The 27,139-nt window shown below is 38.7% G+C and overlaps 1 protein-coding gene across 1 annotated transcript in view; it reads right to left on the bottom strand.

The window, feature by feature from the left end:
* aoc2 (amine oxidase copper containing 2) overlaps positions 1-27,139 on the bottom strand; it is a 53,959-nt gene that overhangs the window by 16,826 nt on the left and 9,994 nt on the right. The window contains exon 2 of the mRNA XM_057817181.1: positions 2,083-2,201. Within this exon, the coding sequence (XP_057673164.1) occupies positions 2,083-2,201 (119 nt within the window). The remainder of the gene's footprint in view (positions 1-2,082; positions 2,202-27,139) is intronic.

Below are 27,139 nucleotides of genomic sequence, written 5' to 3'. Positions count from 1 at the left end.
AACTGAGTCACTAACTCTTATTTTTTGGGAGAAACAATTTGTAACTGTAACTACTTACTTTTTTAAAGTAAGATTGCCAACACTAATCGTGACAGACTTATGTCAAGCGTTATGCAAATCAATCTGCCACCGTACTGCTTCATCAGACACGATAAAATTAATTTTGTGAGAGTGCTACATTTGGCAAAGTAATGGATTTCTCAAAATGGTTTCTCGGTGTGGGAATAACATTCTTTAATACATATGCAACATTTATCAACAATTTACAAATATATTTGAAGTGTCCATGAAATGTGTAAGGACCATTGTTAATGTCATGGCTTTTTTCTTATATGACTTAAATGACACCAAAACGCATGTTTGTTTCATAGTTCATGCGGTGTTTTATGCTCCTGAATGAAATGGACCGCTTGGATGTGTGTGGAATGGATCGTTTTATATATTCAATTTTTGAATCCCGCGCCATAAAAATGAGTGACTTCTGGCTTCAGTCTTGGGTTTAAGACGAATGCGAATGTGCCGTCACCTGGGTCAGCATCTCACAATACAGCGTAGCGTATAGCGTAGCATATCGCAGATGGACTGCGGATTTAGCTGATTTTGTGGATTAAGTGTAGTAATTCGTTTATTTTTTGCATCACGGCAGCCAAAAAAGCTGCAGAAAATTGTTGCTGCACCAGAGGTTTTTTGGGTTTCAAAAGGTCCCCATTCACCACGGATATTGGCCAAAACAAGGCCTACTACTGTGGGACCATCGGACTTACGAGGAAGAGAGTAAACATCGTATTTTGTATGATGTCAAATACTGGGATCATGGCTCACGTTTTAATACGGAGGTGGCTTGCATTTTGTGGCTGATTGTCCCCTCGGCCGACGACCAGCGACTTGTTTGCACACACCCTTCTATACTCGGCTTCTTGCCCTCTTTGTGTGCCCGGTGTTCTGTCAAATTTTCAACCCCATCAGAAATTGCAACTTTGTGTTAAAAATGGCTGCGAATACAGTGATTACAAAGTAAACACGACAAACTTTCGTTAACTAAAGGACTATATATTTGATCATGGACAGACATGTAGAAGTTCTCCTCAGACACATCCTGCCATGTTAGCTGCACGACAACTGCACGCCGCTTTCTCACTTATTACATTTTCGCCTTGCAAAGCATTATTTTACGCCATATTCGTGTTGACCATGTGGCAGCTACGCGCTCTTCCGATGTCAGCCGGTTTGTCCGGCGGTATTCTTCAGCTGCTTCCCAGGCGAGCTCTCCTCTCCGCAGCAGGGGAACGAGTTGTAACTTGCTTGCCACTGGGCGGGATGCCGATCGGCGAAGACAATCGACAACCCCGCCGCCATGTGACATGATCTGGGCTAGTTTTGAGTAATTTTTTTAGCTTTGAAAAGCGAAAATAAGACTTTGAGACGTCACTCGGTTCGGGTTAGCATGTCGGATAGCTGTCACGCTTCTTGGTTTATTTACATTCTCCAAAACCAGGGCAGGGAAATGACAAAAGCCGGACTAACTACGGTGGCATAAAATATCGTTCGGGAGGTGCTACAGTAAAGGTGAAGTCAACAGTTCTGACCATTATGGAGTAACTTTGCCGTGTCGTACTGAATAAATGCATTTTTATTATTTCATATTCCATTTAGCACAAGACTTATTTGTTATGACCATACCATTTATTAAGAAATTTGGGAAAAATAGTTTGATAAAAAGAATATCCTGTAAAAATATTGGAGAGACCGAAACAATGACATTTTGCAGCTATCTTCGTCGCATTTTCCTCGTTCTGAATAATTCCCCCTCAATGGGCTGAATTCTAAATCAGATGAAACCATGACCCCACCGACGTCATTTTCCTGTTGGGGACGCTAGAGCCCTATAATGGTAGGGTAACTAAACAGCAGATTAAAATACTAATTTCTCGTCATCTGCGCTATGCCAAATTGTTGTATATACTGTAGTCGAATCGTCTCAAAATATGATTCTAATTCACATAATAATGCTATTTAAGACTTTTTTATCCTGTCATACGCACTTTATATGTAATTGAATATTTTATGTAGATAAAGGTTTACCTGTTCTGTCTTAAGTTGTCTCTCCACCAGCTGAGGAACCATAGCAGACCGATCAGGCATCCATGGTAATGTCACATTTACAAACGCCATATCTTTGGTCTGGAACACATTCTTCACTCCTGTAGAAATATATTTAAAATGAGTAAATTTATAATAAACGGCACCTCCCTTTAATGACTGACTGGGAACCTACAGGCAACATAAAAAAAACGGGCTCAGAGGCTTGATGCATATAGTCCTGACAATGTATGTACCAAAATTCAATCTGATCCGTCCACGAATAAAGTAGGAGTAGCAAATTTAATTCTGCAATTACTACTTTTAATCGCTTGTAAGAGAGAGAAAATAAAATCTAGCTAGAATATACCTATCACATTTCACTCTGATTCATCCATTCAACTTTAATCCTTTAAACTTTAAGTAATTCATCTGTAGGACTTTAAAGCAGACAGAGGGGGTTGCGGTATGCAGTGGAGCGATATGTCCATGGTGTTAAACTTTACAGTGTCCACAAGTACAAAAAGAAAAACAAGAACCACAACAACTACAGTGGTACCTCGACAGACAATTTTTTTGACATACAAAGTAAAATTTGACTCCATCTGTCTCGAGATACAACGATTTACAACAGCGTCACAATTTCATTGTTTTCCCGTAAGATGGCAGCACATCGAATTTTCTTGAGAGAAAAATCATCATGGGTCCATAGAAGGTAAGTGCAGGTGGTAGTAGTGGAGAAAAAGGAAGGAAAAAGATGAAATTTACCATTTGAAATGAAGAAATATCACAGAAAAATATGAGTGTGGTACAGTATGCGTGTGAGTGAACTGGCTAGACAATACAGCTCACAACACAGCTCCTCCTCTACCTATGCACCCGCTGTCCCCTCTGACCTCTGTTCGCCAGTAAGTTAAGGTGACATTAAAAATGATTTTATTTCTTATTTATTCATGATTTATTTGTTACATGCAAGGGCGTAGGTTTGGTCTCAACATTAGTAGGGACGATATAACAGCATAACCTGCACGTACACTTTTGCTGGGGACGGGACATTAATAAGACCAAACAGATTGCGTGAAGTGGGGCCAGGGCCACATTTCTTATGAATATGAACCTAAATAATTGATAGGCTAAATTATCAAAGCAAAATAAATCTGTATTTTCTTATACTAATTTTCATGTGTATTGGTTTAAGTGATACAACGTTTGTTTCAAACCTTTGTTTTAAAAAACAACTAAAGAAACAAGTAGGGTTAGTCCCTTAAAAAAAAAAAATACAGGGAGCCATCCAAGAATGAGTCCAATTCTGGGGGACACTGGAGCACCCCTATATACAAGTATTGTAATATAAAAGTGAACCGATATACATCTGAGGCATACAAGACTACCCCAAGATTCGAACCAAAGTACTCTCATGAAATTCCGATGTGTGATTTCACTTCAAAGATTCTTTTTTTTCATGTCAGTTTATGTTCATGTCAGTGTCCCCCTGAAGTGGACCCATTCTTGGAGAGCTCCTCGTTTTGTCATATAAAGAGACTTGCCCTCTGAAGCCACCATGCTGCATTACCGTAATGCACATCATGCAAACAATGATCCAAATGAGGGACGGCTAGCTTAACTTTGTTGTTCCTTGTGGAGGCTGGCCTGACCGCAAGTTTTTCACGTTGGCAAGTTCACAATGTTTAATGTTATGCTAACTCTGATGAAGGTTGGCGTTTCAGTGGCAAATTAGTGGTGTTTCCCCCACTTCCACAACATTGATATCTTTTTACATTGCTTACAGTGGCTGCTGCTGGCCAAAAAAACCTCTGATATTCCTCTCCGCTTCGAAGGGAACGGAGGAGGCGGCATGTTGTCGACATGAATCTGTCGGGGCTGTGTGTCTGTGCGTGTTGTGTGTGTGGAGGGGGGCGTCAAGTCATCCGCCAATCAAATGTACGTTTGTACAAGTGAAAGGGCTAAATGTAAGTCCAAACATAATGAAAATAATTCACTTAGCAATGGTACACTGTAAAATATTAAAAGTTGACTTTACTAAAAAAATATATGCAAACTTGCTGCCTTAAAAAAATTAATTTATGTTGACTTAGATGAATTAGATTTGATTAACTTAATTATTGTGAGTTGGCAGTACTCAAATTAACTTAAAACATTTGGATTATAGTCACTTGTTTTTATTGAGTTGGCAGTACTCAAACTAACTAAAATAACTGGATTACAGTAACTTGTTTATTTTGAGTGTACAGTACTCCCATCATATTCAGGTCAACTTAATTTTCTTGACCTAAAAGAATTCCACAATAGAAATTACATCTGCACATACTAATTTCATTAAAAACACATTATCTAACAGTAATGACCCCCAAAACACAATAAATGGAGAACACTCATTGGATTAATTCAATGGAATTAAAATTTACTTTAAAATGCTCAAAAGTGCATTTAATGAGAGACACAGGCTCCTGGCAGGCTGAACGGTGTTTGGTTAATGCTCAGTATCAATGAACAATCAGTGGATTAATTATAAACCTACTTTTGCAAACATTTTGCACCTCATACAAAGTATAAGTACCTAAAATAACCTTTTGCTACAGAAATTACTGAATAATACCTGAACTGCATCAATGTCCACTCCTATCCTGTAATTTCCAAAGACTAACAGGCGAGATCCTATTATCATAATTTCAGGACATTAACTCAGCATTGAAGACATGGCGTCAAACTAGTTTCCCATTACAACATGAGCTTGAGCTCTGGTAAAGCTAACAGTTCTGATTTCTCCAACAATATTAGTGATCAAAACTGGAACTACAATCAACATTGTGCCATGGTTTAAACTGTGCAGCAGTGATAAAATAAACATAAAAATACAGAACTCCTTTTAAAACACACAACTCAGTTCAAATTCAAATTTCACTTTAACACCTGATACAGTAAACAAGATACTTTGTTTTTTTCACATCACTAAAAGAGTAAATGCAAAACGTGTACTGGAGTTATACACCTGAGAAACCTAAAATCTTACCAAGAATATGTGTCATATTTTTATTCAAATTCTAATTTCATATTAAGCTTTTTCCTCAAAAAAAAAAAAAAAAAGTAATTTCTATTCAAAAATATTTCATTAGTATATATATATTTTTTTTTTTTCAATCAAAGAAAAAGTCATGTCAATCAAAGAAATTTGTTTGAATGCAAAAATAAATTTGTAAGTCAAAAAATATGTTTGAAAACTATTTTTCTTTGATTGAAATTTTTTTTAAAAAATTTCATTCTTTTTTTTTTTTTTTTTTTTGAAACAACTTTTTTGATTGATGTAATTCTGCGTTTGGACCACATTTTGGCTAGGACATTTGTGTCTTTATTATTCAATCCAAAAATAAGTTGCTTCAAACAAAAAATGTATATTTTCAAAATAAAATCACTTCAATTAAAAAAAAACAAAAAAAAACAATTGTAGAAAAAAAGGTTTGAATGTGAAAAAATATTTGAGACAAATGGGTAAAGAAGTCTGCTTCTGAGCAGGGCTCCACAAAGTTGCACAACTGATGGTCAAATGCAGTTTCTCCACTTTTGCCTGCATCTTTTTGAGAGTGCCATGTCGATAGGTGTACTTTGAGTGCATCAAAAGATTTAAATGTGCAGAGGCAGTCCTTATGAAGACATGGGAGTTGGGATGTCCGAGTGTGGTATCCATGTTTTAAGCGGTAATGCTTAAGCAAGTAGGCTCTTTTCAGCAGAAAATGTGCAGTACTTGCAAGTCCACTGCATTAGAGAATACTGCTTTGGTTGACCTGAAAAGACATGATAATTTCAGCATTGAGAACTTGTTAGAAAAAAAAAAAGTTAAATTTTTTCTTAACAGTCACAAATTAAAATGTCCAATTATTTTTAACCACAAATTAAAATCTGCAATAAATTATTTTAATATTCACAAACTAAAATGTTTAACAATGAGTTATTGATTATTTTTGAACATTCAAATTGAGATGTACAATTAATTTCTTAATCCATCTGTAAAAACATCAATGCATGTTTGTTATCCCAACCCATGAAACAAATACAAATATTAAATGATTCATTGATCAGTGTATGAAACATACCTGTAATTGCTGAGACTGAGGTATGTGTGGACTTTTGACCATTTGCTTCAGCCTGATTGGGGGATGGTGAAAAAGAACACAAAATTAAGGCAACAATGTCAAAATATAGGCACATAAATGACCAACCTTAAACACACCAGGTTGTTATGGCGTCGAGTGTGATCTCTGCACTCTTTCTATCTGTATTCCTATATTAGGTTAGACCAAAGTTAAAGTGGTGAAATAACAGGGGGAAATGTGATCTAGTCCTCTGATTTTTGCGATTAATGCATTTTAAAACAATTTCAAATTATCAGTGCAGTTTGATCAAACATGGAGGGGGGGCACTGCACATGAAGAAAAGCAAATGGAAGGGCAGATGACAAACACTCTAAAGCAGGGGTCCCCAAACCTTTTCCTGTGAAGGCCACATGACTTTTCCCTTCTCTGATGAGGGGCCGGGTCAGTTTGTAACAGAAAAAGTGTGACGATTGCAGCAGTGCCTAAATGTAAAAAAATTATTGTTTTTCAGAAAGCCATAATTAAATAACCCTTTCTGAATTCTTCTTGGAACAAAATAAAATAAAAATAATTATAACATAATATAATATCATATAATAATGAATAATAATAACACAATTAATTAAATAGATAATAACCAAATAACCCTGTCTGGGTTCTTCACAGAAAAAAGCCAGGAAATAATAACACTATTGGGGGGGGGTTCAGGGGGCCGGACCAATTGTGGAGGCGGGCCGTATCCGGCCGGCCCGCGGGCCGTAGTTTGGGGACCCCTGCTCCAACGCAAGAACCGATTACGTTGGCGCACATAAGGTCTGACTGTGCATTTAGCTCTTACCTGAGCCGAAATAGACAGGCTGAAGCTGACTTAATTCTAGCACTAACTCTGTAAATAAATCACTTTATCGACATTTCTAACATTTTTACGCGAGAAAGTAGCCGTTTAGATCCACAACGTGCAAATTCGGCGCTACTCAAGCTAGCCGTAGTGATTAAGGCACTTCCTGTTAGTTTCACAAAATAAAAGACCCGCTAACGATAGAATTAGTGTTTTTATTTTTAAAACAGGAAGCGAACCTCCCCTCGGTCTAGCTAACTTAAAACCGCTCGGTAACTGTTTTAAATCGGTTTTAAAAACCTCTCCCATCGCCTAAAAAAAGGTTACGAGCCCCGTCTGTCAAGAATTCAAAACGCCGGCCGGCATAAAATGGGAGTCTACCATAAACTGTAGTCTACATTTGTTTCTGAAAATGATGAGGTTACTGTCACGGTCATATAGCATGCTTGCTAGCGGTGATATTTGATGTAATTGACACTTCTCCTCCCTGGCAGCACACAGGCTACTACACTACAACAAGACAAATCGACGGTTTACAAAAGAGTAAAATATGTACTTACCAAATCAGTGTGCTGAGGACAAGTAAACCCACAATGGCGAAAATAACTGAGAAAGGTGTTGGAAAGAGCGCGAAAGTGGGCAGGGCAGATCTGCGCATGTCTGATAGAACGCCCAAAGGACACTGGGTACAAGAAATTATTTTTTCTAATTTGACTTAACTGGGATATATCAAGTTAAGCAAGTTCTCCAACCCCAAATTACTACTTACTTATTTAAAAGTAGTGTTCACAACAGGTTGATGAAAATTGAGTTTAGTTCACTTATCACATTTAATTAATTTGAATGTTAGCATTTACAGTGTAGGGTCTATTCTATCCTTACATCCTAACATATAGGAAGACAATCTAAATTACCTGTATAACTGAAGTCATTATAAAATGCAAATAAGGTTGCTTAAAATTTGGTGGGGATAATTTGAGCATCCTTAAAACTTGGTAGTGTTATGTCCCTACCATCCCTGTGCAAAAGTGCTTGGTTTCATGTGTCTGATTTAATACATTTGTTAAATTTGACCGAACATGGCTCATCATATCTTCTACCTCCACACCTGTCATATCCTCTGACCTTCATTCACCGGTCTCCGTGAGTTAAGGTACGGTAATAATAAAAGCATTTTTTTTATTTTCGATTTATTTATAATTTGTTTGTTTTGCTATGTGTAATTGTACCTGCAGTATTTAGTACAGTGATCCCTCACCACTTCGCGCTTCAAACTTCATGCCCTCAATCCATCGCTTTTTTTTTTCAATATAAAAAAAATAAAAAAATACAGATGAGCTGTCCTGAGCCGATCGCGTAATCTGACTCCCTCCCTCCCTCTCCCTGCTCTTTGTTCGTCAGGCCGTGCACTGGACTAGCTTTTTAAAGTTAACAATGATGAAAGATGTTTGGGTTTGATCTTGCCACAGATGCTTGAACGCCAAAGCTTCAAAGCGTCGCATGCATCAACCATCGTTTAACTTGTTAAGCAGTTGCTGTGGCAACTCATTGTGTGTAAGTGAGCAGTGGAGTGAGTTGACTCACTTAATGAAGTATTTAATAAAGCCAAGCATTTTTCTAGTACTTCATTATTTTTTTAAAATAATTTGGTGGGACTGTAACATGTTTAAAACTTATCATAATTATTACATTGGAAGTGCTTAACTCATTCACTCCCACCCATTTTCACCGGAACAACCCCCTTCGCTCCCGGCTGTTTTACTGGATTTTGACTGATTTTGCAAGGGCCAAAGAAAAATCTGTTCTATTACTATATAAACATGGAACCCACCAAAAGAAAGATTAGACTCTTTTCTTTCAGCAGGAGAAAAGAGTTAGTTCATATCTTTTTCCATTCTTTAGAAATCAGCATTAGAATATAGCTTAGTTTGAGCAATTTTCCAATTTCTGATGAAAAAAAACTGAGAAATTGAGCTTTTTGTAAAAGCATACATTTCAAACATAACTTTGACGTTAACACAGCTATTTTTTGCTTTTGTGACATCCCAAACATCTGAAAAATGTTTTCCTTCTACAAAATAATATGAACAACAAGACAAATAGAGCTTTTGATTGCAGAGTAACAATTTATTTACACATAACTAAACTACTGAACCAAGGGATGACCGTGTTGTGCGCGTTTCCGGCTGAGTCACGAGAGACAGGAGCGGCCGAACACGGCAAAGTGAACTTTACTCAACGAGCAACACAGACTCAACAACATCATCTGCTACACTGGTGATCCCAATCGTTCGGCTCGGTCGTCCAACGCCTGGTATCCCGGACGTCCTACCAATTGTTCTGCTCGATCGTCCGCTGCCTGGCATCCTGGACGTCCTTCTGGTCGTCCGTTCGGTCGTCTTCCACCGGCCATGCGGCCCGACCGTTCGTTCCGTTAAATCGGGTTGCGCCTGGCGTCTTGTGTGGGTGGATTCTAGCGGGGGAACCTGTGTGGTTACCGCTGCCTGAGTTCACCTGGGAAGCTTGTGTGGGGCATGTTGTGTTCCTGGGGGGAACTGGTTTGGCTGTGCGTGTTTCTGGCTGGGTCGTTCTCCACATTTTTCTCACGTTTCTTGCTTCTTCCGACTTCCGTTTCCTGACATATGACTTCTTACCAAATGCGCTACTGCCCTCCAGTGGCCAGTTTTATTGCTTTAAAATTATTTTTGACCATTGTGCTTTGGAGCGAAGTTGCATCAGAACCTAGAGATGTCTCTTGTGAAAAAAAACGTAAAAGACGTATAAATATGTTTTTGGGACACTGAAACAATTAAAAATAGAACGTGTTTTTACGTATTTTGGAGCAAATGAGTTAAAAAAACATTTATTTCTATATACATTTTTTTAAATTATACTTTGGCAAAAAACATGACTTACATGTATCTCTTTCCAATGCTAAATCTGAATACATACATTGAACACACTTTTTTTTTTTTTTTCACTTACTACGGCGGGTTCCGGTCCCCAATAAATGCGAAAAACGAGGGATCACTGTGTATAAAATATAGAAATGAAACATCGCCCATCCAAAGAGCGCCCTCCAGTGGTGAAAACATATTTCCTACTATGAAATGAAAATAGTCATATTTAAGGTTTTTCGTGGGCTCTCGGTGCCAAATAAAAACTGGGTGAGCGCTTAAAATCCACGCTTTTCAGTAATGTTGACTCAATGTCAAATAGTTTAATTTTCACAGCGCTTTAAAGATGCCACGTGATTGAACAGGCCGCTGTAATCATAGGACTTCTGACTGCAAGCTTGTGTGTGGTCATTGTCAAGTTTGATCGGTATTATGGAGTAACTGTCATAATTGTTGCGATGTCTCATTGGGGAAACTGGTAGCGCCACTGTGCTGGCAAAAATAAAGTGAAATTTAATTTGTAGAATAAAGAGGAAAAATGAAACGACTCTGGTGTAGCCTAAAGAAGCAGGGTACAGTCTTTAATACCCCGGTAAATTTCTGTGTAAGGTGACACGGGTAAATCCCACGTCATTGATTTCACAAATGGAGAGATTTCCCCGGAATAACGCAGGTTGGACACTATCACAGACTTGTCCCGTGTTGCTGACTCGGCGCTCTCCGTGTGGGGAGGGCAGCTGGAGTGATTTTTTAACCCGGACATTATGTCATTTTTGGTCGTCATTGGCATACAAAATAAAGCACACATTTCCAAAAATGGACGATGCTCTTCCTCGGCTCTGCGATTTACCGCTTTTCGACTTACTGCGAAGAAAGAGGAAAGCCATCGAACTGTAACACCTGCTCTCACTCGTACCGCTTCCCGGGAAAGTCCCGGACATTATACTAAGACTCGACTCGGTAAATGTCCGCGTCAGATTGACAGGTGAGAGGCAGAGGGTGTTATTTGCCTGTCAAACTGACAGGTGAGTCACGCCTTCATCCATCAGCTGATAAAGACGCGTCACACCATCAACAGTGTTCGCCGAAACATGTCAGATAATTAAATCACCTACTATTGTCTGGGATAAAAGAAAAGTTTGACTAATCTATAAGTGTAGGCAAAATGAACTCAATACAACAATTAGGAGAAAGTTATGGAGAAAATTGCGTCAAGGAGTTTCGCCTCTTGGAAAAGCTGACGAACAAATAGGCCCGCTACGGAAACGACCTGTTATTCAACATGCGCTGCTGGGACGTGGAAGTAATACTGGCCAGCCTGAATATCAAGAACCCGATCCCAACCAGGAACACCGAGCGGCTTATCAGGAAAGTGCGGATGACTCTGGTCAAAGAAGGGATACGATGCACAACCAGTAAACTCAACAACATTAACACTGAACTACAGCGGCTAATAGAGCAGTTCGAATGCCGTTTTCCCCTGGACAACAACAAGGTAGCAACACTACGTGCACACTTGGACAACTTACACCAGGGGTCCCAAACTACGGCCCGCGGGCCGGAAACAGCCCGCCTCCACATTTGGTCCGGTGTTCTGTCAAAATTTGCTCCTTTATAAAATTTTGCTCCCAAAGCTTTTGTGGCGCTGAAAAAGCCCTCTTTTACATTCAATTGGACTCTCAATGTTATCTAAAGGTGCTAACTAAACTAGATACATCATAAACATACATGTGCAACACAAAACTGGCGTAAATTAATACTTAACGACACGGCGATGTCGTTAACAGTGAGAGCGCAGGGTGCAGTTGCTATGTGCAGCTAACATGGTTGGATGTGTTTGAGAACTTTTGTACATGTCTTTACATGATCAAACTTAAGTAAATATTCCTTTCTTTAAAGAAAGTTTGTAGTGTTTACTTTGGAATCGCTGCATTCGCGGCCATTTTTAACGTTACGTGCATGCGCAAAACCGCAAGGTTGCAATTTTTGATGTGTTGCAAAATTTGTCAGAACAGTGGCCCCCTGAACAATACCAGAGAGCTTTTTTTTTTTTTTCCCCCAATAGTGTTATTTATTTCTTGGCTTTTTTCTGTTAAGAACCCAGAGAGGGTTATTTGGTTATTATCTATTTAATTAGTGTCATTATTATTTTTTATTAGATTATTATTTTTATTTTATTTACTTTTGTCTATATAATTAATAGTGTTATTATTATTATATTATGTTTATTATATGATATATTATATTTAGGGCTGTCAAACGATTAAAAATTTTAATCGAGTTGATCACAGCTTAAAAATTAATTAATCGTAATTAATTGCCCTGCGATTGGCTGCAACCAGTTCAGGGTGTCCCCTGCCTACTGCACGTAGTTAGCTGGGATAGGCTCCAGCACCTCCGCGACCCTCGTGAGGAAAAGCGGCATGGAAAATGAATGAATGAATGAATGAATGAATAATCGCAATTCAAACCATCTATAAAATATGCCATATTTTTCTGTAAATTATTGTTGGGATGGAAAGATAAGACACAAGACGGATATATACATTCAACATACCGTACATAAGTACTGTATTTGTTTATGATAACAATAAATCAACAAGATGGCATTAACATTAACATTCTGTTCAAGCGATCTATGGATAGAAAGACTTTTAGTTCTTAAAAGATAAATGCTAGTACAAGTTACAGAAATTTTATATTAAAACCCCTCTTAATGTTTTCGTTTTAATAAAATTTGTAAAATTTTCAATCAAAAAATAAACTAGCAGCTCACCATTGTTGATGTCAATAATTACACAATTCTCATGGTGCTTAAACCCGTAAAATCAGTCGCACCAAAGCGCCAGCAGAGGGAGACAAAAAACACAAGTAACAAGTGGCCATGACACTGTGCTGTCATTTTAATCTGTTTGAGCGGGGCATGTGCGTTAATTGCGTCAAATATTTTAACGTGATTAATTTAAAAAATTAATTACCGCCCGTTAATGCGTTAATTTTGACACCCCTAATTATATTATATTATATTATATTATATTATATTATATTATATTATATTATATTATATTATATTATATTATATTATATTATATTATATTATATTATATTATGTTATTTACTTTTGTTCCGTGAAGAATCCAGAAAGGGTTATTTGATTGTGGCTTTCTGAAAAACAACAAATTTTTACATTTAGGCACTCCTGCAATCGTCACACTTTTTCTGTTAAAAAACTGACCCCGGCCCCTCATCAGAGAAGGGAAAAGTTATGTGGCCTTCACAGTAAAAAGTTTACACGAACATCAATTCACAACCACCAAAAGCCGCCACATCTGCAAACTGGACAGACTCATCGCACAGAAAATAAGGCAGAACCGGACCACACGGAGATTAACGACAAATGGATTCAAAAACTGCCACAACATAAACTCACACAGGCGGAGAGCAGCATATTGGCAAAAGGACTCAACTACGCCATCACACCCAAAAAGATACCGCACAAGGAATCTATTTTAGCAATGGAGCTAGCATGTGAAAAAATACACATCCCAGGGCAAAAAGCAACATTACGCAATGAAATAGCAGGGATACTAAAAACGGCCAAACCACCACCCAACAATATTACTATAACAGGAAGCAAGAGCAATTACAACACTATCAAAAAATAAAGATATCACAATCCGCCCAGCAGATGAAGGCAGAACAGTAGTAATAATGGAGACGGACACATACAGTGTATCACAAAAGTGAGTACACTCCTCGCATTTCTGCAGATATTTAAGTATATCTTTTCATAGGACAACACTGACAAAATGACACTTTGACACATTGAAAAGTAGTGTGTGTGCAGCTTATTTAATAGAGTTAATTTATTTTCCCCTCAAAATAACTCAAAATATAGCCATTAATATCTGAACCCCTGGCAACAAAAGTGAGTACAACGCATAGAAACTACATACATCCCTGAATGTCCAAACTGACTACTGCTTTGTCATTTGCCCTCCAAAATGTCATGTGACTCGTTACAGGAGTGCTGTCAGCATTGCTGCAGAGATTGAAGAGGTGGGGGGGTCAGCCTGTTAGTGCTCAGACCATACATCAAATTGGTGTGCATGGCTGTCATCCCAGGAGGAAGACGGTACGCAAGAAAGCCCGTCCATCTCATCAGACCATAGGACATGGTTCCAGTAACCCATGTGCTGTTCCAGCGATTGAGTCTGGCGACCGTCCGGCGGATCAAATTCCGAGGGCGGAGCAAGACACAGCAAACAGACAGCTGAGTGGACCAATCAGCGATGGGCAGCCATCTTGACTGTTGTCAATGACTTGTTTCGTGTTTTTGGTCATTTTAAACTGGTTTTAGCGCGGATTTACCATGGATTGGAACATATTCTCGGCTCTCCTGTTCGCCATCTGTGTTGTTGTAGAGACGACTTTCGGTGCGCAAGAGTGACGTTACTCGTTAAGAACACGTCACCCAAATAAACGAATCTGATTGGACGGTTGATTTTGTACCTTGCTCGAGAGGCCGTTAATGGGATGGGTCCTGGACTATTTCTCACAGTGTTTGAAAATACAGGGAGAATAGTATGGCTGTGCCAGGCAACGGATGACAGACCACAGGAAGAAAAACATTTAAAACAGGCATCAAAAAGGTGTCAGTATCCACAGTGGGCGATAGCAAAAGGTGCAGGACAGGTCAAAAACAAGAACACCAAAACAAAAGCGTGTTTGGGAAAGAAAACACCCTGACACCCAAAAGAAAAAACAAAACAAGAACACAGAGATATGGTGAGGTTGCCGTACGTGGGGGGAGTCATGGAACGTATCCAAAGGGTCATGAAAAAATACAACATAAACAGACCGGTCAAACCACACACAGCAGTCTGCCAGATATTGGTCCATCCAAAGGACAAAATCCACCCAGAAAACCAATGTAACTCCATATATGTAATTCCATGCAAATCATGCAATAAATCATATGTTGGGGAGACAGGGAGGAGCTTTATTACAAGAAACAAAAAAGACTGTGAAAATGAGACAACAATGAGACAAACAAGGGCAATAAAAGAACAAGCACAAAAAGAACATCACAAATCAGCCATCACCAATCACTACAAAAGGGAAAACCACATCATGGGCTGGGAAAAGGCCAGAGTCATCCGCACCGAAGAGAACAAACATCAGCGCTGGATCAGGGAGGCCATTGAAATCCGCAGGCGGGGCCCGAGGACCATCAACAGGCACGAGGGGGCGTACATGCTCTCTACGACCTGGACCAGCATTCTGGAGGAGTGAATGGTCAGCAGAGGGCGTGACTTGCCTGTCAATCTGACAGGTGAGTAACGCCTTCATTCATCAGCTGATAAAAGACGCGTCACACCAACACCAGTGACCCTCTAACGAAGGCGGAAGTGTTCGCCGAAACATGTCAGGTACCATATTTTTTGGACTATAAGTCGCACCTGAGTATAAGTCGCACCAGCCAAAAAATGCGCAATGAAAAGGAAAAAAAACACAAGTCGCATTTTTGGGGGGAAATGTATTTGATAGAATCCAGCACCAAGAAGAGACATGTCATCTTGAAAGGCAATTTAAAGTCGTAAGTAAAAATACAATAAAGAACAACTGGCTGAATAGGTGTACGGTATGCTAACATTACATGACGCATAAACAACGAACTGAGAACGTGCATGGTTTGTTAATGTAACAGAGCTATTATGAGTTATTCAGATAACTATAGCATAAAGAACATGCTAAGAAGCTACAATAGTATAATAATGTGTTAAGAATTTAACATATATAAGTCACTCCAGAGTATAAGACTCACCCTCTGCCAATCTACCAAAAAAAAAAAAAAAAAAACTGCGACTTATAGTGCGAAAAATACAGTAATTAAATCACCTACTATTATCGGGGATAAAAGAAAATTTTGACTAATACTTCATAACATTTACGTAAAATAAATGCAAACGGCCCGGTTTTTAGCTCTTTTAACCAAGAATCAAGACTGTTTTATGTTCATATCTATATAGAATTCAGGAATTTAAGCATTTATTCCCAAGAATTTTTAATGGAAAAAGCACTTTGTTTACATATGGCGGCCGCTAATTTGCTTACTGACTAGTATCATAGTTTGTAATATTTACGCAAAATAAATGCTAAGCGCACGTTTTTTTTTTTTTTTTTTTTGCTTTTAACCAAGAATCGAGACTGTTTTACATCCATACCTATAAAAATTCAGGGATTTAAGTATTTATTCACACGAATTTTCAATGGAAAAAGCTCTTTGTCTACATATGGCGGCCACTAATTTCCTTACTGATTAGCCTCATAGTTTGCAACATTTACGTAGAATAACAGATAACTGCCAGTTTGTTTGTTTTTTAACCAAGAATCGAGGCTGTTTTACATCCATATCTATAAAGAATACAGGGATTTAAGCATTATTCACAAGAATTTTCAACAGAAAAAGCTCTTTGTCTGTGATATGGCGGCTGCTAATTTGCTTACTGACTAGCATCATAGTTCGCAATATTTATGTAAAATAACTGCTAACTGTCCGTTTTTTTGCTTTTAACCAAGAATCGAGACTGTTTTACGTCCATATCTATTAAGAATTCCGGGATTTAGGCATTTATTCACAAGAATTTTCAACGGAAAAAGCTCTTTGTCTGTGTTTCCACTCGGTCTGCTTTGATAGGCACCCTATGAATTGGCCCCGCGCCCTGAATCCCATCAATACATTATGAAGTCTGTGCATAAGGGCTACCTGTTTAAATTCCAGTATTTCAACCGTGCTTAGGTATGTGTGAAAGGGTCTTAGGACTATCATCTCATCTACTAGTCTTATCTTATATTTTCCTTTCTGTCCCCCATCACCCCTTCCTGCTCGCTGCTTTCTCCTGATAAACGAAACCCAATGAATAACCACAATGGGAGTATAGGATACTCCCATGTGAGACATTAAAACTGTACAGATCATAAGGACACTCAGATTCCCATTCTGTGTGTCGAAACAGCTGAACATGACAGGTTAAAAAAAAAAAAAGTAACTCGTTCACACCCACCCTGAAAGGTCACCATTACAAAAGTGAACAAAGTATTTCTGTTTTCTCTTTGATTCATTGTTCAGCCTCCTTTTTTCACCATGCAATATAATTATATCAGTATTTTTTTCCCCCTATGGTACTGATACCATTCCGTCAGCACAAAACAGTACTTTAAGGCAACTAATTGTTGCCTCTTCAGGAAAACCTGTTTAGAATATAGTTCAAAAGACCACCCGAGTTTTTTGTTGCTCCACTGAATGTCCTCCCCAATTAATAATAGCTCTCTGGTTCTTATCCATCTTAAATTGTAAACTAATCTCTACAGATGGTATGTATGAGCTGAACACCCCAGTTTACAATACCACAACCAACAACATTTGTTGTATTTATCATATTTCATAGCTTACAGTATTACTGTTTTGTCATTATCCTTTGCTTTTTCGTTGTTACATTTCTTTTACTTCCTCTTATGACATTACATGTCATAGAATCATCATTTTTTTCAAGATGCTTGCTGGTATCAGCAACAGCCGACATAAAGCAGCCTTGGCTTTCTCCAGAGAATTTAGTAAAACTAGGCTTTTTGCCAACATTCCAGTATTCCCAGGCTACAGTCTTCCTCTTTATAACTCTCTTCTTATAGCCCAAAAATGTCAAGATGAGAAATATGACAGTAACCCAGAAAACCATTACTCACTGGCAATGTTGCAAAACTCCTGACCCGAAGGAACCTGCTTTGAGAGGATTATTTTAAATAAACTACTGTAAAGTAAACCTAACTTAATTTCATTTATTCATTTTAACTAGACTTAATTTATTCATCACATTCATTCTGTTTTACTGCAGAAAATGTTTAACGTGGTTAATGTTAAGTGTAAATGGACACAAACATTGCAATCTTACTGATGTACATATACTGTATCACATTTTTAAAAATTTAACAGAATCATACTTCTCCTGTAATTATTATGTCTTTAGCAGGGTACAATTCTTAATTGTAGGGCTGTCCCAAATGACTAATTTTCTCCCGATTAGTCAGCCGACTATTTTTTACGATTTGTCGACTAATCTAACATACATGTATATATATATATATATATATATAACTTTTTTTTTTTAAACTAGCTTACTAATGAAATTTTTGTTGATGCTTATAGATTCACAAAAACATTTTGGAACACTTAAATTCGTCATTAAAGTACAAATACACGTAAATAACAATAATAAATCACAAATAATGAGTTCAAATGCTGATAGAATTAACTAGTGCAAAAGAATGGAATGTAAACAGATTCAAAACACTGACTTCGTCTTTCCAACATGATTCAAAACAATTCTTAAAAAAGAAAAAAAAAAATAGCATTAATATTATTGTATAGTACTATATACGTATAATAGTATAATAGTTATTCATTGCCAATCAGATTTTTTATAAAAGCTGTCATTTTAAAGGTATTCGTAGTGTAGAATCTGAATTCTGAAGTATGTGGGATTAACTCCAGAAATCGTTATTTATATTGCGAACATGACATGCTTTTATTATGAAATGTTCACCGGAAGTACATTCGCTAAACAGCTAACTTACACTCCACAAAAAAAAGCACTTTATGTCATTGCATGTGGTGTCAGTAATAGATTTTTTTTTTCTTTTTTTTCGTTTGCAAATGCTGTTAAACAGCAAGACTGCCAATCTTTTATAGCAGGCTAAAGTAGGTTGTTTTTTTTCCCCATTCACCTCAATGTAGCAATGCTAACGTTTACAGTGTTTAATATAGATGTGTTTTCTTATTTTGTATGTCTGAACTTTAATTCTACAGCGTGTTGATAAGAATTAGAACTGGAGTTTTGTCTACCATCAGCACGCGCACGCGCGATAAAACGCAGCCATGAAAATTACCGCCCTCATTTTTATTTACCGTGCGATAAATGGACTCATTGCATACCGCGACAAGCTTAGTAACTTCAATAAAACGTGTCGTTAATTAGTTAGATGGATTTACTCCTGTCCACTTCGAAAATTACAACTTGGTGACAGCGTAGGTGTTTATTCACAGCCGATGTGCAGCCAAGCTTGGCATTGAAGAGACAGGACACAACAGTGTACCCTCCTTTGTTTATTTAAGATAAGTTAATGTTTTGGACACTCTGGTGTGCTTTTTTGGCTTTGTGCCGTTTTCCCCGCTTGCATATCGAGCGTCCGACATTGTGAACTTTCCACGCATATATTTTTTTTAACCCTTCATTAACCGTCGACGGGATGTTGTGCTCATTGACGGATTTACGTCATCGATGACGTCGACTATGTCAACTCGTCGGGACAGCTCTAATTGTGACCAAAAGATGGTAGCTTTGCATGCTTTGTGTAGTGTAAAGCTACTATCTATAATGTTTTGCTTGTTTTTTCAGTGGCATTTTATTCAGCCCGTATCAACAAGAAGTAATGCGATACCAACAGCAAGAGATCCAATATCAACGGGAACTAACTACAGTGGCCCTGAAGTACAAAACACAAAACAGCAAATTAAATAACAACAGCCAAATTTTTTTTTTAAAACAACGGTAAATCACACAACAAAACAGCAAATTCAAAAACACAACCGCAAACTACATAACAAAAAAAACATAACGACAAATCAGAAAACACAAGGGCAAATTCAAAAACAAAATTACATTAAGGAATCGGAAAAGGAAGGTACCATTCAATAAGAATACTCATCCCTGATGGGACAAATCTATTGTTAAGGGTAGGTACTGATAAAATAAGAAGGTATTCCGCTTGTGGCGTGGTATGTGAAAAAGAGCATTACCAAAGACGCTAAAGTGGCTGCCCCTATAAATGAATATTTTTTTTCAGGACATGCGTATGAAGCACTTCATACGTATGTGCCGAATAAAAATATTTATTTAAAGTGGTACCTCTACATACTGAAGGAGATAGTTCCTTTTCTCGTAGGCACCGTCTAACTGTTTGTATTACTCTAACACACACAATATAAAATAAATAGCACATAGTTTAAGGAAAACAAGCAGAATATAGGGCATAAGAGAAAAACAACGCATTCTTATCACGGAAGCCCAGCACGTGCGTTATACAACTGAGCAAGACTGACGCACCAACGCTCACAATCAGTTCTCCCGGACAGTCCAGAACAAATGGCGGGACGCTCTGTCTCAACACAAGGAACACCGGAGAACGCCCGATATCCAACTGATAAGACTCCAAGAGCCCCTTTGATGCTTAGGTGGCAAAATCCACCACCCTCGTTGCCCTGACAACAGTAACTCCCGGCCCACCCCGCGACAGCCTTCAATCGTCTAATCGTTGTCATTTGTCACTCGGGAGCCTTTTGTTGACTTATGATATGGTCACCCTGGAACGAGTTTGCCTCCTCGCCTGAGTCTGTTTCGCCTTGCCGTTTTGATCGCTTTCGACCTGAATAAGTTGTCAACTTGTTTTGGGTGAACCTTCTTTAAACCTTTCAAAATGGAGTCAGTACAAAGGGTTGACACTAGGGTGAACGTGCGGAGTTTGCCCTTCTGGCCAGATTGTCAAGGTCCCACCTGCCCGGGTAGTTGGAGCCGCTCCACTGTATATGAATGAATACTCTATTGTAGCGTCACTAAGAGTGCTGCTGTCAGTGACACTTTCATATTGGTGCGTTCGATGTGCCAAACCGATCCTCCCGTTTGTTGTATAGTTGTTGATTGCATAACATGGGTGAGTGTGGTGTAAACAAAGTATGTGTAAAAAGTGAACTTGACTCTCGTAAGCATATTCCCACTGTTTATCCTCGCTATTTACAATCGCGGCGTCTGTTCAATCTGCGATGACTGTACTTTTTGAGTGGTACCTACCTTTTCCGGTTCTTTAATGTAATTTTTTTTTTTTTTTTTTTTTTTTTTTGCTGCTGTGTTTTCTGATTTGTCGTTGTGTTTTTAAATAGTTTTTTCAAATGTTATTTGTCGTTAAATTTTGGAATTCGTTTTTTTTTTTTTTTTTTTTTTTTTTTTTTTTTTTGTTATGTGTTTTGCCGTTGTCTTTTGATATGCCGTTGTGTTTTTGAATTGTCCATTTTGTTTTTTGATTTGACATTGTGTTTTTGAATTTGCCTTTTTTTTTTTTTTTTCATTTACCGTAGTTGTTCTGCACTTCCGGCCACCGTAACTAACCCCGAAACGACTGAATATCAACAAGAAATGACTCCAAAAGGCCTGATATCAACAGGAAGTGACCCCAAAATGCCTCAAAATCAACAGGAAGTAACGTGATACCAACAGGAAGTAATCCGATATAACAACCATAACAGCAAAGCAAATAGCATTTTGTAGTTATTCTTATTTTATTTAATTATTTATGTATTACATTTTTAAAACTATTTTTCTTTTCCCTTAACCATAGCATGGTGTTCAGGTCCTGGGACCTGTTGTCAGTAATGAAAATAAAAGGGTCCCAGAGTACTGAAAATCTTACAAAGGTTAATTGTTTCAATTACAATCAATAAAAGGAGTGTTAAAGTGTAAGATTCTCAAACATTTTACAGCCAGTAGCACTTCAAACAATACTTGGCTCAGCAAGTACCAATACAGCATCATTGTCAACATTATAGTCGGGTCATAAAGTGAGGTTCTGTGACCATCCTCTAGCAAGGATGTTTTGATGATTGATTTGACATCTATGGACCATTTAGAAAAGATTTAGCCCCCAGGTCCCTTCCAAAATTTCCAGCATTTTTTTCTAGCGAGGTCCCTCCCCCCAAAATTTTTTCTAGAGAGCCAAATTCAAAATGGCGCCCAGCCACACCTCAAAAAAATAACTTTTGATCTGATTGACCTACAATCATGCATGAAGGCACTTTTTCATACAAGTCAACCATGAGGATTTCAAATCTGACATTGGTTTAATCATTAAAACTAGTTTCGACATTAAAATTAAAGATGCCTGCCTTCTAGTGCAGTGGTACTCAACATTTACAGGCCGTGACCCCTTGTTGTGGGCTACATCGTATCTTCCGGGATATTTTTTTTTCTTCAATTTTTAAATAATATTTCAAGGCAGCCTTTAAATATGTATGTTGGCATAACAATCTAATTTTATGCAATTCACCATTTCGTCAAATGTACAGTTATCGTTTCTGAAACTTACCAAGTCAACAAAACCAGGATAAAAAGAAAATTATACGGGAAAATGCTAATGGTTAGTTATGCTCAAATAGAGAATATTCAGACATTTTTATCAACGATGCAGGATAGCTCATGCACTTTGAGACCTCTCTGTTGAATTACAGAAAATAGATACTTAAGACATGCTGCATGGCACAACAGCTTGATTATGGAAGAAAAGAATATACCAACAGGGACAAATATAGCTGCATGTGTTCTTCAAAGTGGTACTCTGTGTAATGAAGCCACAGATACCATTAGGTCAACTCAAAGATGGGAAAACATAAAACAAAAGTCACTTTTATGGAGTGGCCTTGACAGATTTGGGCAGGTCTATGCAACTGTTGATTGGGATAAAGGTCCAGTGGGAAAATTTGTCCATGAAGCATGTAGGTTAACACTATGTAATGCTAAAAGACTGGAACAAGCCAAAACAAGACAGAGAAAACAAGAATACTAATGATTGCCCATCTCAGTTGTCTTCTATATTAGTTGAATGCCCTACAGCTGCAGATCCAGCTGCCAAACGTCTGCGATCAAGTCTTAGGCAGATACATGATAAAACAAAATGTGTCTGGTGTTGTAGGCCTGAGTCCCCAAAGCACCCAGGCACAAAGTTGAGCCTGATATGCTATCATCATGCATGGGCAGCTTTCAAGAACCATACAGTGGCCCTGGAAGATCAGGCAATACGGAACAGAATCAACTGCCTCGTCGATTCTGCAGCTGATCAGCCCTATGCACTTGAGATCCGATATCATTTCACATGTTGGATGAAACATGTGACAAAATACAAGTAAATGACAGAAAATGACAACCTCCCACATATGCACAATGTCTCTCTATGTGAGGCACAGACTAGGTTCGTAACAAAAATTATTTTTGAGGAACATGAGTTAAGGTCACTGCAGAGCCTCCTCCAAGACTACAGCTCTATAATTTCTCGTTATTGATTTCCAAAATCTGTCATTATATCATTTTACATCAAAGATATTCTGACCTGGGAGTTTGGGAATAAGATTTGTTTCCATTCACGCTCACAGAGAAACCAGAGTGACAGGTCTATGACACGTCTGGAGGTGGGTCATATGTGGAAGCTGCACTAAACTCCATTGGCGTCAGTAATGAGCAGCTGAAGTACAATGTGGCTGAGCGGATCATGGATGATATAAATTCTGTAAAACTCATCCAAAGGCTGTCAAGGGTTGAAGAACTGGAGGATGAGGAAGAGCTCTCACATCTCCTTCTGCAGTTGCTATCTGCTCTACGGGGGAAGAAGGAGATAGATCTGTCTCCATGCACACGTTCCCTCACCTCTCTCATCACACAGTGTGCCACAAAACGACCCACCTCAACGGCCATCAATATCTCCATCACCGGTCATGGTTTGACTCGCGGCAAGAAGCTTTTTGACTGCTACTATCAGTTGGGCATGGGGATCAGCTACCATGACGTGCTTGCGTGATAGCTGGACCTTGCATGATATTGAACAGTGTTCTGTGTGTCCTGATGACATTGCTGAGGGAGAACCAAGTATCACTATCATTGAGAATGATGACTTTCAAAATGACACCTTGACAGGGGGTGTACTGAACAATGATGTTACTGGATGTTCCTGCAGCGGCTAGATATTCTTGCACACATGGAGCAGAAAATCCAGGATGCACATGAGCGCAGAAAAGATGCAAAAACTGTTTCACGGGCTCTGACTGAGAAGGCATCAGCGATGCAGGCAGTTAAACCATATAAGATGATCCAGCGTGGAGAACCTCCCATTCGCCCTAGGCCCACTACCTTCTCATCAAGTACAGAGCCTCAACGCAAGCGGAGCATTATTCATGCACTTGTTCCTGCAAGATATAATAGTGAACGTCTAAATTCAGCTGATCAGACTATCCCCTTCCTACAATGGGTTTCATGCCAGCTTGAATAAAGAGCAGTCAAAAAGCAAGACTTATTTCCATATGTCTTACAATCAACCTCCAAACAAGTCAGTTGTGAATGACGTCATAAAAAAGCTAGCTCACATCATCAACTCGAAACACATGCCCTTTGCCTTTTTAGTGGGACATTATCCAGTGTACGTTCTTGTCACTGTTGAAAGCAGAGAATCGGGACAAGTACGGTGCCATTGTGCCCTTTCCATACACAGTGTGTGATGATGGGTACCATCTACATGCACTACATAGGGAGTGAATTAGGAGATGTACTTGTCGCGGCTGGAGTTATTTCAGAGGGATCCGTTGATTCTGCTCTAAAAGGCAAGCATTATAAGAGGGGGCTTCGTTGCTTGAGGCTGATGTATGAGGCACTTATGAGCCAGCTGGCCAAGGAGAGCCTTATACCCAACCTAGCGCAGGAGACAGGAGAGAATCTTGAAATTCTGAGGAATACAAGTCTCTCCCACGAAGCCCGTGCTGCTGCTCACGTAGCCCTGGAGGATGATGCTGATCTAGATCAACAACCTTTTCTCCCAAGAAGATGTCAGTGACATGGCAAAAACTACCCTCTCCGGGAACCGTCACCTTACCGTGGTGGAGGGGTTTGTCTGTCTCTACGACCCGAGAGCTATGTTGTCTGGAGCCTTGTGCTCTTGGTAGGGCCTCCCATGACAAACTGGTCTCTGGTGAGGGGCCTGACAAAGAACGATTCAGGGCAAGATGGCAGGCCCAAAGGGGGAAGTCCCCCAGCTGGTTATCTGGCAATTTTCACTATACCGAATGTCGGCCATCTTGAAATTTAATGTAAAAACTATTTTTAATGATTTAAATGATGTCAGATTTGGAATCCTCATGGTTGACTTGTATGAAAAAATGCCTTCATGCAAGATTCTTTTTCAATCAGATCAAAAGTTATTTTTTTGAGATGTGGACGGGCGCCATTTTGAATTTGGCTCGCTAGAAAAAAATGGTGGAAATTTTGGAAGGGACCTGGGGGCTAAATCTTTTCTAAATGGTCCATAGATGTCAAATCAATCATCAAAACATCCTTGCCAGAGGATGGCCATAGAACCTCATTTTATGACCCGACTATTAAAGTAGCCATTTGTAGTGCTCGACATCCAGTTGATTTTGACTGGGAATGATTAGGTGTTTAGCTCCATAAATGGCACTGAAATATGACCATTCACTGTCATTCTTCCCAATTCAAATGAATTGAGCCTCTATCATCGTCAATACCATTAATTAGTTAAAATATGTTCAATATATGTCCACCAAAACTAAAAAAAAAAAAAAAAAAGTCATAAGTCACGTCTATTTCTATAATACACATTAAGCATAAATACTGCACTTAGATTTGTGTGCGTATGTGTTGGGGAGGGCGCTAATTAAGCATTGAGTTAAATGGTATTACACTTGAAGTCCTAAATGTTTGAAAATAAATGCTTTAAGACAGGGGTCACCAACCTTTTTTGCACCACGGACCGGTGTTATTTGGGTCTTTTTTTTCACAGACCGGTGTTCTGACAAATTTTGCAACCCATCAAAAATTGCAACGATGCGGTTCTGCGCATGCGCGTAATGTTAAACATAGCCGCAAAATGCACAAATGCAGCGATTCCAAAGTAAACACTACAAACTTTCTAGAAAGAAAGGAATATTAAATTACGTTTGATCATGGAAGGACTTGTAGAAAAGTTCTCCTCAGATTCATCCTGCCATGTAAGCTTCACACAACAGCTGCACACCGCGCTCACCATTAACGACTTCGCCTTGTCGTTAAACATTAATTAAGAAGCCCGCTTCACAAATTTACGATGTTGGAAATTGTAGCAAGGTTTTCAACGCTCTTGTCGCGATGTCAGGATATTCCAGAATGACTTTAATTCAGAACCTCGGTAGAGTTGTTGTCTCAAATGTACGTTTAATAAGGTCGCCGTCATTTGCGATCTCTCTGTTTATTCACAAACGGGTCACGAATCCACTCCTTCGCAGTTCGTGGGTCTTCGAGGTTGTAGGCTCGTCAGGTGCCCTTTTCGCCGTAAAAATATTTCCAAAGATGTCTGTTTTCCTGTTATCTTTGCTCGTGTGGGGGCTAATTATTTCCGGGAACAAATGTGCTGCGCCGCGGCCTAGTAATACGCTATTATCGACAAGCGCACATAGATATATTATATACACAAACAAGATGTACTGCTAGCAGTCCAATCAATGGACTTCTATGACAACATTGTAATCTATCCCGTAGTATTATATCTAGAATAGACAGAGATATTGGTGTGTTAAGCAGGGGCACAGGGTTAATTCGGACAGAATGCAGTCGTTATTAAATTATTTTTTCTTTGCGGCCCTGTCGCAAATGCGCCACGGACCGGTACCGGTCCGCGGCCCGGCAGATGGGGACCCCTGCTTTAAAACATTAAACGTGAAACTTTTGAAGACAACTAAACTGTACTTGAAAAATGTGCTATACTAGATTAAAAGAAAAAAAAATTGGTTTGAACATTCAATGTAGTCAATTTACTGGTGGCAGCCATGCCTCGCTTTAGCTGCTTTTCCACCAAAAGCTGCAGTATCCATCAGGAAGACTACTATTTCACCACCAAACGTTTATCATTTGGGTAAGTGGCCCTACTTACAGGCGGGGATTGTTGTGTCAGTATTAAATCATATTAAGCGTAACATGAACATCCCGGAAAAAAAGCATAATGGAAATCCACGTCCCCCTTTTTTCTGTCTTTTATAGTGGTAAATTATCATTGATAGTTCCAACCCACTCGGACCTCCATGAAGTTGGCCCCCCATCAGATGCAAATTTATTGAAAAATTATGTTATTCGTTTGTGCTAGGTTTGTGCTGAAAATGTTTTTGTTTGTGCTGCTGCCATTTTTGAGATACTAACAATTCTTTTATAGATCAATCTGAGGTCAACCAGCACCCCATTTGATTAAACATGGCTAAAAACGGTGTCAATCGTTTGTGCTACGTTTGTGCTGGTTTATGCTCTAAAAAATTTCATCTGCTATCGTTTTTGAGATATTGAGATATTAATTTTGAGTGATGATGT

Source organism: Corythoichthys intestinalis, chromosome 16 (genome assembly GCF_030265065.1).
Source record: "Corythoichthys intestinalis isolate RoL2023-P3 chromosome 16, ASM3026506v1, whole genome shotgun sequence".
Taxonomy (NCBI): Eukaryota; Metazoa; Chordata; class Actinopteri; order Syngnathiformes; family Syngnathidae; genus Corythoichthys; species Corythoichthys intestinalis.
This window is presented reverse-complemented; position numbering and strand designations above follow the sequence as displayed.